A 10,888-nucleotide genomic window follows, 5' to 3' on the forward strand; every position below is an offset into this window, starting at 1 on the left:
ATTCTGCTGTAAAAACAGTAATGTAGGTATAGTTTTTAACCTCTTCATATACACCTTATTAACTCAACAACAGTGGTCACTCATACTTAAATAAAACCTCTTATACTGTATATAGTTAATTAATGTGACAAAGATATCTATTAGCTATGCTTTATAAATCTGTCTCCAATCTACATCCATCGACTGCTGGAATAAAGTGCTGTGCCAGTATTTGCAAAGCAGATTAAAAGTAATGCAATAATCTTCTGCCGGATTTGACTGAGGGCCACTTGCTGCCACCTGGTGCCTATCATGTGTACATTCACATCTTCATGTAATAAAGTACAACTGACATTTTATTGTTGAAGTATAGATTACATTTATTCTTTCCAGGAAGAAATTCATGTGCTTGAATGTGTTACAAAATACATGAAAAGAAAAAAGCAACCTAGCATAGTACAGGTGTGGAAACTGACTTAAACTCTCCAGAATTTCACATTACAATAAATACAGCTAGTAATGCATTATTTGGACATTGCAGACAAATACACAAACACCCAACATTTACTGCTCAGGTGACTATTAGACCTGTGTGTGAGTGTGTGAGTGTGTGTGTGTGTGTGTGTGTGTGTATTTGTGAATTTAAATCCCATATCAGGATGTCCACTCCTGTCTGAACCGTTCCCTCCCTAGACTGTATGGGTCTGCAGAGAAATCTTTGTGTTCACTTTTTCTTCTCTGGCTTGTCTTTGTACTCCAGGAAGAAGTCGTTACAGGCCACAGTAAGAGCTCCGACCAGAATGATGAACTCTGTGAAATCTACCTCACCGTCGTTGTTGGAATCCAGATCTCCCATGACCCTATCAACTGCCTCTTTATCCTGGGCATTCTGCATGTGTGAGGATAAAAAACAGAAATTTAGGCTGGGTCTAATTTATATGCATGAAGCTGTGCATCTCTGTATCCCTAATTGTCTCCTTACCCCCAGGTAGTTGCCGAGCTCAGCGGTTAGCATCTCTTTGAGCTCAGCCCTGCTCAGTGTATATTTGTCTCCCTCGTTCCCAGAGTACTTATGGAAGGTCTGGATCATGAGCTGCATGGCGTTCTCCAGGGTGGAGGCGTTCTCTGAGTTGGGCAAAGACATTCTAGAAAATGAAAGAACAGGGGAAAGGGAGAGAGGAAGAGAAAGCAAGAGCAGTCCATGTCAGTACTCCTGCCTGCAAACTCTCAGGAGCATGGAGCCTTAAAGCCTCTCTTGGTTGCTCTGTTACAAACTTAAATGCATGCAAACACACTTTCTACAAATTTGATCTTCGATGAGATCACCTGCCAATCAGACGGTTGGTAGTTTGATCCCTGGCCCTGCAGTCCCATGTTGAAGTGTCCTTGGGTAAGACACTGAACCCTAAGTTGCCCCTGATGCTGCGCCATCGGCGTCTAAATGAGTGTTTATCTGATGAGCAGGTGCACCTTGCACGGCAGCCTCAGTCACAGTGTGTCAATGGTGAATGGGTCCTGTACTATGTAAAAGCGCTTTGAGAAATCGTAGAAAAGTGCTATATAAAAGCAGTCCATTTACATTTACTTAGTGACAGGAGAGGCATATTTGGCAGAGTTGGATACCCTGCCTGCCCCCAGAGTCAAGTTTTCCCTAACATCAGGAGTGTTTCTTCCCTGTCAGTTGTCCAGATAAGATTCTGCTGCAAATTAAACTGATCCTCAATCAGTATATTGCTTTGCCCCAGCGAAAAGACCTCTAAGAGTCAGGACATGGACAGCAACCAGAAATGTGAGCTAGCTGATAAGAGTGAAACTCTAAGCTGGTAATACAGCCGAACTAGTGGAAGAGATGTAACCAGGACACGCAGAAGCAACCTGATCTGGCTTTTACTTTAGCTCCACCGGATAGCAGAAAACACTGGAGACAGGTGTAACTCTTTGCCTTTCTTGAACCTACATCACCTCTGAACTGTGAAGACTTTTCCCTCACTGTAAATCACTTCTGACATCTGTCTCTCTTAATACACACAATGTTCCAAATTCTCACGAATCAGCAGCATAAAGAAATGATCAGAAAGACCTTTTTTGCAAGCTTTGCTCGAGATAAATTAAGATTTCATAAACTATCAGTAAATAATTGGAAAGCTCTTCCTGTCGTTGAAGTATTTTCAACAGGTATTCTACCTACAGACAGCATCATGCATTAGCTACTTTAAAAGTACAAATAGTCAGAAACAACCTCAGAGAGAAACAGCTTTTAGAGTTGAAATCAGTCCTCAACATACTTCTTTACCTAAGTGGAGGACGATTGATGGCCTGCTGGTCAGGTGCAGAGAGAGAAGGCAGAAGCGACTGATGAAAAGGATGAGGAGGACGTCTTAAATACATCCCTCACTCCACCCATCCCACTTATCCTTCCTCCTCTCTCCCTCCTTTCACCTGTTGCTCCTCTCTTCCATCTCTGTTTACGCATCAGACACCTGCTATCACCTAAATGGATAGACAGATGATCCACCTGCTCTGTCAGAGATGACATATTGACAAAAAACAATAATTGTCCTGTGACTACAGCATTAGGTAAATTGAAGTAACCTTAATGTGACCACAAGCCATACCACAAATGCTGTCGTTGTACACTTTACTGTAAATGTTGGCTTTTTACTCTTAGATATCAGTCTGCATGGACGTTATGTGTAAATAGTGAGTCTGTGACATGGAAGTATATATATATATATATATATACATATATATATATATATATATATATATATATATATATATATATATATATATATATATATATATATATATATATATATATATAAGTATACATATTTTGATACACTTAACACCTGAATAACTGCATTCCCTGCGTACGGTGAGTTGTTGTGGCATACCGTGACAATGACGTATACTGACTATGTTACAGTTTGCCATTGTCACAGTGTAGTATCCTGCTACCCTGTTGCCTTACCATTTTGTACTTCATATCAAAACAAAGAACAGAATAAGAGGGTGTGTTAAATTAAATACATTACCAAGAACAACATGAAAAACTTGATAACCCTTCAATAACCGGGGGTACAGTATTCGATACAGTGTCCGTAGGATTAATGTAGCACCAATAAATGGAGCCATCACAACTGGCAGCCATGTAGAGAAATTCCCATACAAAGACTTTGTAAAACACACACAGGCAAACAGGCTTGTGCAAGGTCACACACACGTGCACTTTCACAAACATTTACACCTTAAGCTCCAAAATGCTGCAAATGCAAACAGTGTAATGGACACAGTTAGAAAAAGGACATGAAAATTAAGTAAGAAACAAAAATAAATGACAGAAACACATATGATCATTTTTACTCGAAGCGTCTTGAAGATTGTGAAAACAAACATTAACATTAAGGTTATGAATATAAATTATTTAATTAGTTAAACAAGCAGGACAATATGTTATAAAACGCATGTTTGATCTACCGTCCTGGTAAGTGTATAATCTGGTTTGTGTGTTGTTGCAGTATGTTGTGTCAGTGTGCGTTTGCGCAGTGCGTGCATGCTTGTATGGACCATATGTGTATGTATAGTGTTGCAGAGTGGAGGATGGGACACAATAGGAAGCGTATATTGTGTCAGGATCTGGTTGCAATAGTTGATGCATCTAAGGGCTCCTGAATTTCACTACTCAGGGATGTCACAACTATATTTAGCAGGTTTTGCATGTAGCTATGGAAGGAGCAGGTATCATTGCAGCGATGCCTGTGGGACAATGTCAAAACATATCACGGAAACCACTGTACGCATACAGTAGGCTATTTCCCTGGGTTTCTCAGCAGAATATTTGTTTATTGTGGAAGATAATGGGTAATGTCAGCAATTAGACACTTTAATGCAACTTAAGAAAGATGGAATGCCAATTAAAAACCATACACAATATAGTTTATTACATAACGCTTTTATTTTGAAAATACAGTAAGTATCTTTTGTAAAATTGGTATAAAAAAAGACACTCCCAGTTTAGAGTCCTTCAATGTGTCCTTGACAGTGGAGATCAATATCATGTGACTGAAAAAAAAGGCTGATCTGGACAGACATTAAGAGCATTATACAACTGGCTTATTAACTGAATGAAAAGGATTATGGACTGTTGTGAAAAAATGTCAGGTCTAAAACATTTGGAAAAGATACTTAAAACACGCAAAACAAAAAGGCTTTTAATTAGCCGATCCACCGGCTACATCAGAATCTATGATGCATTTGCACTGGATCCACTCTTGCTGTCGCTGAGGGAGTTGGCCAGGTAACCAATCAGAGCGAGGTATTCCTGGAAGCTGACCTTTCCATCGTTGTTCACATCCAATCCCTGCTGCATCTCCTTAACGGCAGAGGCGCGGTCTGCATCCTGAACACAAAAGGGTTGACAGAATATGGTAGCTCCTTATAAAAATAAAACATTGTTATATACTGATGGATTATTTGTGTACAGTGAAGAATGATGGAGAACAGTGAAAGGTTCTCTTGTTCCATACCTGCATGAGGCCGCCAAGCTGTTTCTTTACCAGTTTCTGGAAGCCACTCCCACTTAGGTTCTCCTTTCCACTGGAAGAATTAAGAAATGTGGTCACCACTGTCTTAATGGCGGACTCCATATCTGGAGAGAAAAAGAGAGAGAGAGAGAGAACAAAGTGGAGCATTGAGTGTTGGAAGTGGGAGATATGGCCATATCTTAGACACTCAGACATGATGCCGTTGGGCACAGTTACCATGAATTATATTAATATGAAGATATATTTACATTGGGTCTTGGGTGGATAAAAGGCTTATCTCAGTTACTGAGATTCTCATAACCTTGGAATCCTTGTGCATGCTAAAATGTTTAGAAATGTCTCCTGAACATAGACTTGTGAGAAAGGTGAGACACAAGTGATGTCAGCATAGAAGAAGAGGAGTGAGTGAGAGGAAGAGCCTGGAGGTTCTCCGAAGTAAACAGAGCAAGAGAGAGGGAGTGATGGAAGGTTGAAGAGGAGGGGAGTCTCTGAGGTAAACACAATGGGAGCTGTGATCTCTGACGGTGGACAACTGATCCTCAGAAGCCAGCGGGAGGCTACAGGTTCAGATTACTGCCTACTGCCCGTCTGCTGCAGCACACCTTCCCTCACGCCAAAACCCTGCATACTGTATCGAGAACTACAAACATCCCATTAAAATGTTCCTAAAACATTAGGTTTTGGCTCTTTCTACTCACTGTGTTTTGCTAGTTGGACCTCACAGGAAGGACAGAACTAGATGGAAACTTGCTTTCATTGGAGGTAAATCTTGTGTCAAGATAATAGTTTTGTCCAAATGACATAATACATGCTACATGCTAATTCTACACACAGTTTGATGATGGTGTGCACAATGGAAAAGTGACAAGAAGTCTGTTGGTATATACTGCAAGTGCACTTATCAGCTTCATTTATTAGTGTGTTGTTGATGAATAGTATTTTGCACAGGAGCAAATAATAAACTGAATGACAGATGAGTTCAGTTTCAGGGTCCTTGTGTCGTGCATGCTGGCTGATCATAAGAGCACCAGGAAGTTTAAAAAAAAAAAATAGATATATGTGTAGGAATTCTCTCTGTTCTGCCTTGTAAAGTGGAAAAGTGACAAAATGAGGTATCATCAAAAGAACTTAAATCTGAGTGTGCTAAAGTATTTTCCCAGAATGCACTGCAAAGCCAAATAGAGAAGCTGCTCTTGAACAGCTGCAATTGTGGTTAATGTTGATTTTCTGATACGAACTGCGAAAACAGTATGTTATGACAATGTATCAGTGTACTGTTTTATTTGTTTTGATGTGGTGTGCAACTATTATGTAATATTAAATTGGGAGACACGGCTACAGTTTGACCATCCATCATTGCCTATATAGCATATTTTCCTGTTGGTACAAAAGTCTGTTGATTTCTTGTATAGAAGACTGTAAAAACAATACACTATGACAATAAGTATTTATTACATACTGTATATTATTGGTATGTAGCGTGGTTTTAAAACAGAGCTTTTGATGTTGTCTATAAGAATAACTACAAAACAGTAGACAATGAAAATTACTATTTTATTTTGTCCAATGAAACTGGGACATAACGTTATACCTATAGACCTATCGGCCAGCACATAATGTAACGAATCTAGACATAATTCAGCCAGCAGAGCCGTCTCTCGAGGTTTCTGCTCTCATTTAGCTTTTAGTTGTCTCAACAAACAACATGTTCAGGGCAACTGCTCTAAGACAAAAAAGGGCCTGAAACATTTCTGCAGATACTTGAGTAGAGTTGATAATTATCACAGCAGTGCGGTGCCAGGCTGCAGGATTTCCACTGTGTATCAGAAACTACCACGAGGCAGCGGTGGCGACAGGATGGGTGCCTGTGGGGATGTTGTTGGAGTAACTGTAGAAGCTGGCAAATCCCCTATCTGACACAGATGTCACACCTCAATGCTCCCACCATGCCACTCCACACTGGCCTACGTTAAAAGACACACACATACACACGCACACACACACACATCTACACACACCCCAATAAGGACTTTGTCAGCATTAACCTAATTACTGGGAGAGTGAGAGCAGGCACTCATACCCTGGATTCTGTTTCATGTTTCCCTACCATGCCAACACAGACGGACACGCACAGACACACAACTCTTTCCTACACACAAGTGTGCATCTGTCATCAGCAAGCTATTCATAATTATTTCATAGGTTACTATAATTGTCAAACATCCTCTACAAGGCCAACGGCAACACAGGGAGCAGGCACACCACCAGTGTCATGTGTGTTTGTATCTGTACAGCCCATATATCAAAATGTCTGATGGGCCATATCCATTAACGTCTCTTCCACATGTAATGAGATGAACATGAAACCAAGTTGGCTTTGGTCACAACTGGAGACATCGGGGCCACTGAATTACACATGGGTAGAAAGGAAGATGTAGTGGGGTTTGGCTGATAAAAGCAAGCGGTGGCCTGACTAGGAGTGTGTGCTGGGTACAAATGCAGCCTCTCAGCACATTCAGATTCAGAGCCTGGAGATTACCAAGACTCAAGCGTATTGAATGTTTGTGTGAGGCCCAATGTTTTATTTGCATTACTGGTTCTTTTGGTGGCATTTTTACTGGAATTTTGCCCCACAAACATGGTAGTTCAGTGAACCGACCCTTTTGTCTTGAGACATTTCAAATAAAGAAATATCTACTTGTGACCCAACCGCCCATTTGCATACGTCTATGGATTTTAACCTAGTTAATGAAAGAGGGATATTTACCCCTTTTATTAAATATTTCAGAGGCCTAAAGTTTTGCTTGTCAAGTAAAAAGCACGGATGAACATCTGGATTTTAGATTTTACCATCTTGTTTCTCACAATCCCTCAGATATCTTGCTACCTTCAGGGATCCTGATCCACAGATTTTAAACAGCATAAACCAGCTTTGAATTTGTTTAAATTAATGTTTTGTGTTAATATAATATGTAACATCAAATTAGCAATATCTCTGACAGAATTCAAGACCACCAAATGATCCATTTGTTGTCTCAATGGTTTATTTTAGCATACTTTGAAATGTTATCGGGTTTATCCGTTTCCATCATTTTGTTATGTTTATTGTGGAACTTTTTATGCCGCAGTGTTGGCCAGGTCTCTCTTGCAAAACAGGTCTCCCACCCCTACTAGGACTTACCTGCTATTAAAGAATAAAAAAGGATAAATACATATTTAAAAAAAGTCTTATATCATATTTTACTGTGTAGTCTTCATGTTTTTTTAATGTGTTAACAAAGGCCTGTAGACAGGGTGTGTGTGTTTCTTTTTAAATAACTGCCAAAAATACGAATCCCCCTAAAAATAAAAATGATCTAAACCAAGCCGGAGCCCTAATCTTGTTAAAAGCATCATTTCTGACAATCTAATTAAACCTCATAATTAAATTAGGGAAAAACTTCAAAAAGGTCCACTTTAAAAACAAGGCTGGCTATGGACCTGTAACTTGTGGGCTACAGTATGTAGGCTATCATCGTGTGTGTGGACACAGTACCTCCCAGATACATCAAATAAAGCCTAATGGACGTGCAGACTTTGGTAATAGTTCAGTCAGTGTTGCAACTGACTCTAAGACTTGACAAGTACAAACCAGTTTAGAGCTTATAGCCGGTAGGGCCACCCAGCCCAACCAGTCCCCTCACCACCCAAAACCTGAAGCAGGGCTACCAGAAAATGTTGGTGAAACGCCTGGTGTAAGTTTGGACCAGACTGTCCACAGAGCACCAAAGCCATTATCCTGCATTGCCACCTGAAATTTCACGGGCTAGCATTGAAAGATTCCAGGGAGTGATCAACTCCATCTTGCTCGTGTTGTTTGCGCTTAGTGTGACTGACTCACTTCCTCCATGAGCACGTTACCTGTCATCGCCCAGGTAGCTATTTCTCCTGCGCGTCATCAACTACACCAGGCCGATGCCATTTGAGTCTTATCATACCGTTAATAATTCAGACTGATAAGAGCCAAATCGGACCGTCGGTACAGCGATCAAGAGCATGGCATGTTTGACGGGGCGAACACGGCCTCGGCGCATTGGCCAAAACTAATCAGCGCTGCGTAACGGAGATGTCAGGGGCTTGCCCGCGTGCCACATTTACATTTAGCCCTAACTAATCCTGACAATTTGTAAACCAGCCAGAGTCAGGACGGACACACAGCAAATAAATAAGTAAACGTGATCGTCAAGACTCCGGTTTCTCTGGAAGTGTAAAAGGATTGGGGTTAGATTACCAAGAGAACCTGACCCCATGTGGCCACCAAACTATTAGCAATAGAGAAGATCTCTAATTATGCAAACTTTATGACAGCAGAGGAAATAAGCTAAACTGGTCAGTTTTCCAAGAAAACAGCACAATAAACTACAGATCGACGCAGCACAAAAGTATAGTCCTCAGAATAAAGCAGACTCACCGTTAGGACAGGAAAACAAAAGGCAAGAAAATATTTTGGCAACTGCGCTTCAATTCTTCCTCACAGATTCTCCTCTCCCGTCCTGCGTTAGATTAACCAGCAACACATATCTTTTCCGTGATTTAACTTCTCACTCCAGCCAACTTTTTTTCTTTGTCATAGGGCGTGTGCCTGGGAGAGAAGGAATGTGGAAAGAGGCGCAGCTTAAGAACTACAGCCTTCTCTCCCCAACAATTTGTAACAAACGTTAAGAAAACAGTTTTTAAGAAGAAAAAAAGCGTGTCTCATGTGGTTTAATAAACATCTTCAGTTTAATATGTCTGTTTTATACTTGCTCATTCAACTGCATTTTTCCTGGCACACTTTCTCTCAACGTGTAGGAACAAGCACGCGCCCATGATAGGTGCGCGTGTGTTCAAAGCTTTCCCAACATACAGATGTACTCAAGCCACACCCTGAAATTTAACTAGATTGTGCAAAGAATTGAAAGATAGTGTTCAGTATAAAGGAAACATTTGAACAAACTGTCACATGAAACCCTGAGCAGAAAAGAAACACACACTTTGTTTTTAAAAACATTTTGTTTTACATTTTAATTCCAGCTATAAACAGAAAATCCTGCTCTGCCAACACCACACCTCTGTTTGTTTCCAGAAGGACATGAAAAACTCCCTCATAGACCTGTAAGCACAAGCAGCTGTGAGCGTGTGTATGCTGGGAAACAGCTAGTACTGGTTCTAATATTGCTGAAATAGTATTCTGTGAGAGGACAGCGTTAGAAGAAATGCAGACTATTGGAAAAAACAGTGTTGTGCAGTTAAAATTGACTTCAGGGTGTTTTTCATTTGTCTGTTTTCCCATTTTTTTTTAAACTGTAGGGCACACAGACAAGTCGGTAACACATGAAACTGTAACAGAGTGACTAAGACGACACTCTGTTGGCTAAACTCCCCATGCTTGCTTGCAAGATGCCCAATTGGCTGCCGGACCTCCAGGCGGTGAGCTCTCCATCGTTGTTGTTGTTGTTGTACAATAAGCTCAAGAGTTGGTCAATGGCAGCGAGGTCGGCAGCATTCTACAGGAAAACAGGAAAATACATTAACAACTAAAAAGCTGACACCACTCGCATGGACACCAGTTAAAAAAGTAATGTAACTACAGCTGAGGTTGTTTGGCAGAAGGATCTATGGCTCTGTCACCATCTGGTGGCAAAAGTGGTTGTTTCAGTTGTTCATGCAAGGAGAAACACATGGAATTTTCCACACTAGGAAAAGGCAGCCCTGTATTTTGTGTTGGGCCTCAGGAACTTTTTCTGCCATTGTGCGCTGATTGAACATGACAACACAACCACAACTAGACTACTCTCTAAGGTTAAAGAGAAACTTTTAAGTCTCTGAAGGGTGGCAACTCTTTCCTTATGACAGACTCTTTGTTTTTATGGAACATACGCACATCAGATGTAGAGTTGTATCTTGTCCTAAAATGACAAAGAACTGCTCTAGACCATGGAAGGGTCCACAGAAGGAATGAAAAGAGTAAAATATGCTAAAATATTCTTTTAAAAGTATCATTAGACTTAGAAGTACAGTAAGACCACATGCAATAAAACTGCCCGCGTGGAAGAACACAAGCAACACAAGTATGACTAACAGTTAATTATATGGTCGCAGCAAAAAGGGCCAATGTGGCATCCAGATGATAACCCTTTCAATATGAATCTGCCGTAATGAGGAAGCTTTTTTTCTCCGGCAAAAAAAAGAGGTGTAGAGGAAACTTATGTTCCAAATTGTTTTTTATCGGCCTAACTGAAGGTGGCTCTTGTCTTTTAAGCTCCCTCTATGTATGTATATGTATATGTATATATATATATATATATATATATATATATATATATATATATATATATATATAT

At 40.3% G+C, this 10,888-nt stretch overlaps 2 protein-coding genes across 2 annotated transcripts; both read right to left on the bottom strand.

Moving 5' to 3' along the window:
* Positions 1–339: 339 nt before the first annotated feature.
* s100t (S100 calcium binding protein T) lies at positions 340–2,691 on the bottom strand. The gene is made up of 3 exons (XM_034875115.1): positions 2,273–2,691; positions 962–1,124; positions 340–868 (listed from the first exon to the last, which is right to left on the bottom strand). The coding sequence occupies exons 1-3, from the start codon at positions 2,365–2,367 to the stop codon at positions 704–706; spliced, it is 423 nt and encodes a 140-aa protein (XP_034731006.1). The 5' UTR covers positions 2,368–2,691; the 3' UTR covers positions 340–703.
* A 1,227-nt stretch (positions 2,692–3,918) lies between these two features.
* Positions 3,919–9,165, bottom strand: si:ch211-105c13.3 (uncharacterized protein LOC325758 homolog). Its single transcript, XM_034875119.1, has 3 exons — positions 8,977–9,165; positions 4,509–4,630; positions 3,919–4,381 (listed from the first exon to the last, which is right to left on the bottom strand). The coding sequence occupies exons 2-3, from the start codon at positions 4,626–4,628 to the stop codon at positions 4,226–4,228; spliced, it is 276 nt and encodes a 91-aa protein (XP_034731010.1). The 5' UTR covers positions 4,629–4,630; positions 8,977–9,165; the 3' UTR covers positions 3,919–4,225.
* Between the last annotated feature and the right edge of the window lie 1,723 nt (positions 9,166–10,888).

This window comes from Etheostoma cragini, chromosome 6 (genome assembly GCF_013103735.1).
Source record: "Etheostoma cragini isolate CJK2018 chromosome 6, CSU_Ecrag_1.0, whole genome shotgun sequence".
NCBI lineage: Eukaryota > Metazoa > Chordata > Actinopteri > Perciformes > Percidae > Etheostoma > Etheostoma cragini.

Bases quoted from the DNA above. Each gene is read 5' to 3' on its own strand.
- s100t (XM_034875115.1), bottom strand. From the start codon at position 2,367: ATGTATTTAAGACGTCCTCCTCATCCTTTTCATCAGTCGCTTCTGCCT. The intron at 1,125-2,272 runs GTAAAGAAGTAT...TTCATTTTCTAG, and splicing joins ATCAATCGTCCTCCACTTAG to AATGTCTTTGCCCAACTCAG. The intron at 869-961 runs GTAAGGAGACAA...TCACACATGCAG, and splicing joins AGCTCGGCAACTACCTGGGG to AATGCCCAGGATAAAGAGGC.
- si:ch211-105c13.3 (XM_034875119.1), bottom strand. From the start codon at position 4,628: ATGGAGTCCGCCATTAAGACAGTGGTGACCACATTTCTTAATTCTTCC. The intron at 4,382-4,508 runs GTATGGAACAAG...TTTTGTGTTCAG, and splicing joins AGCTTGGCGGCCTCATGCAG to GATGCAGACCGCGCCTCTGC.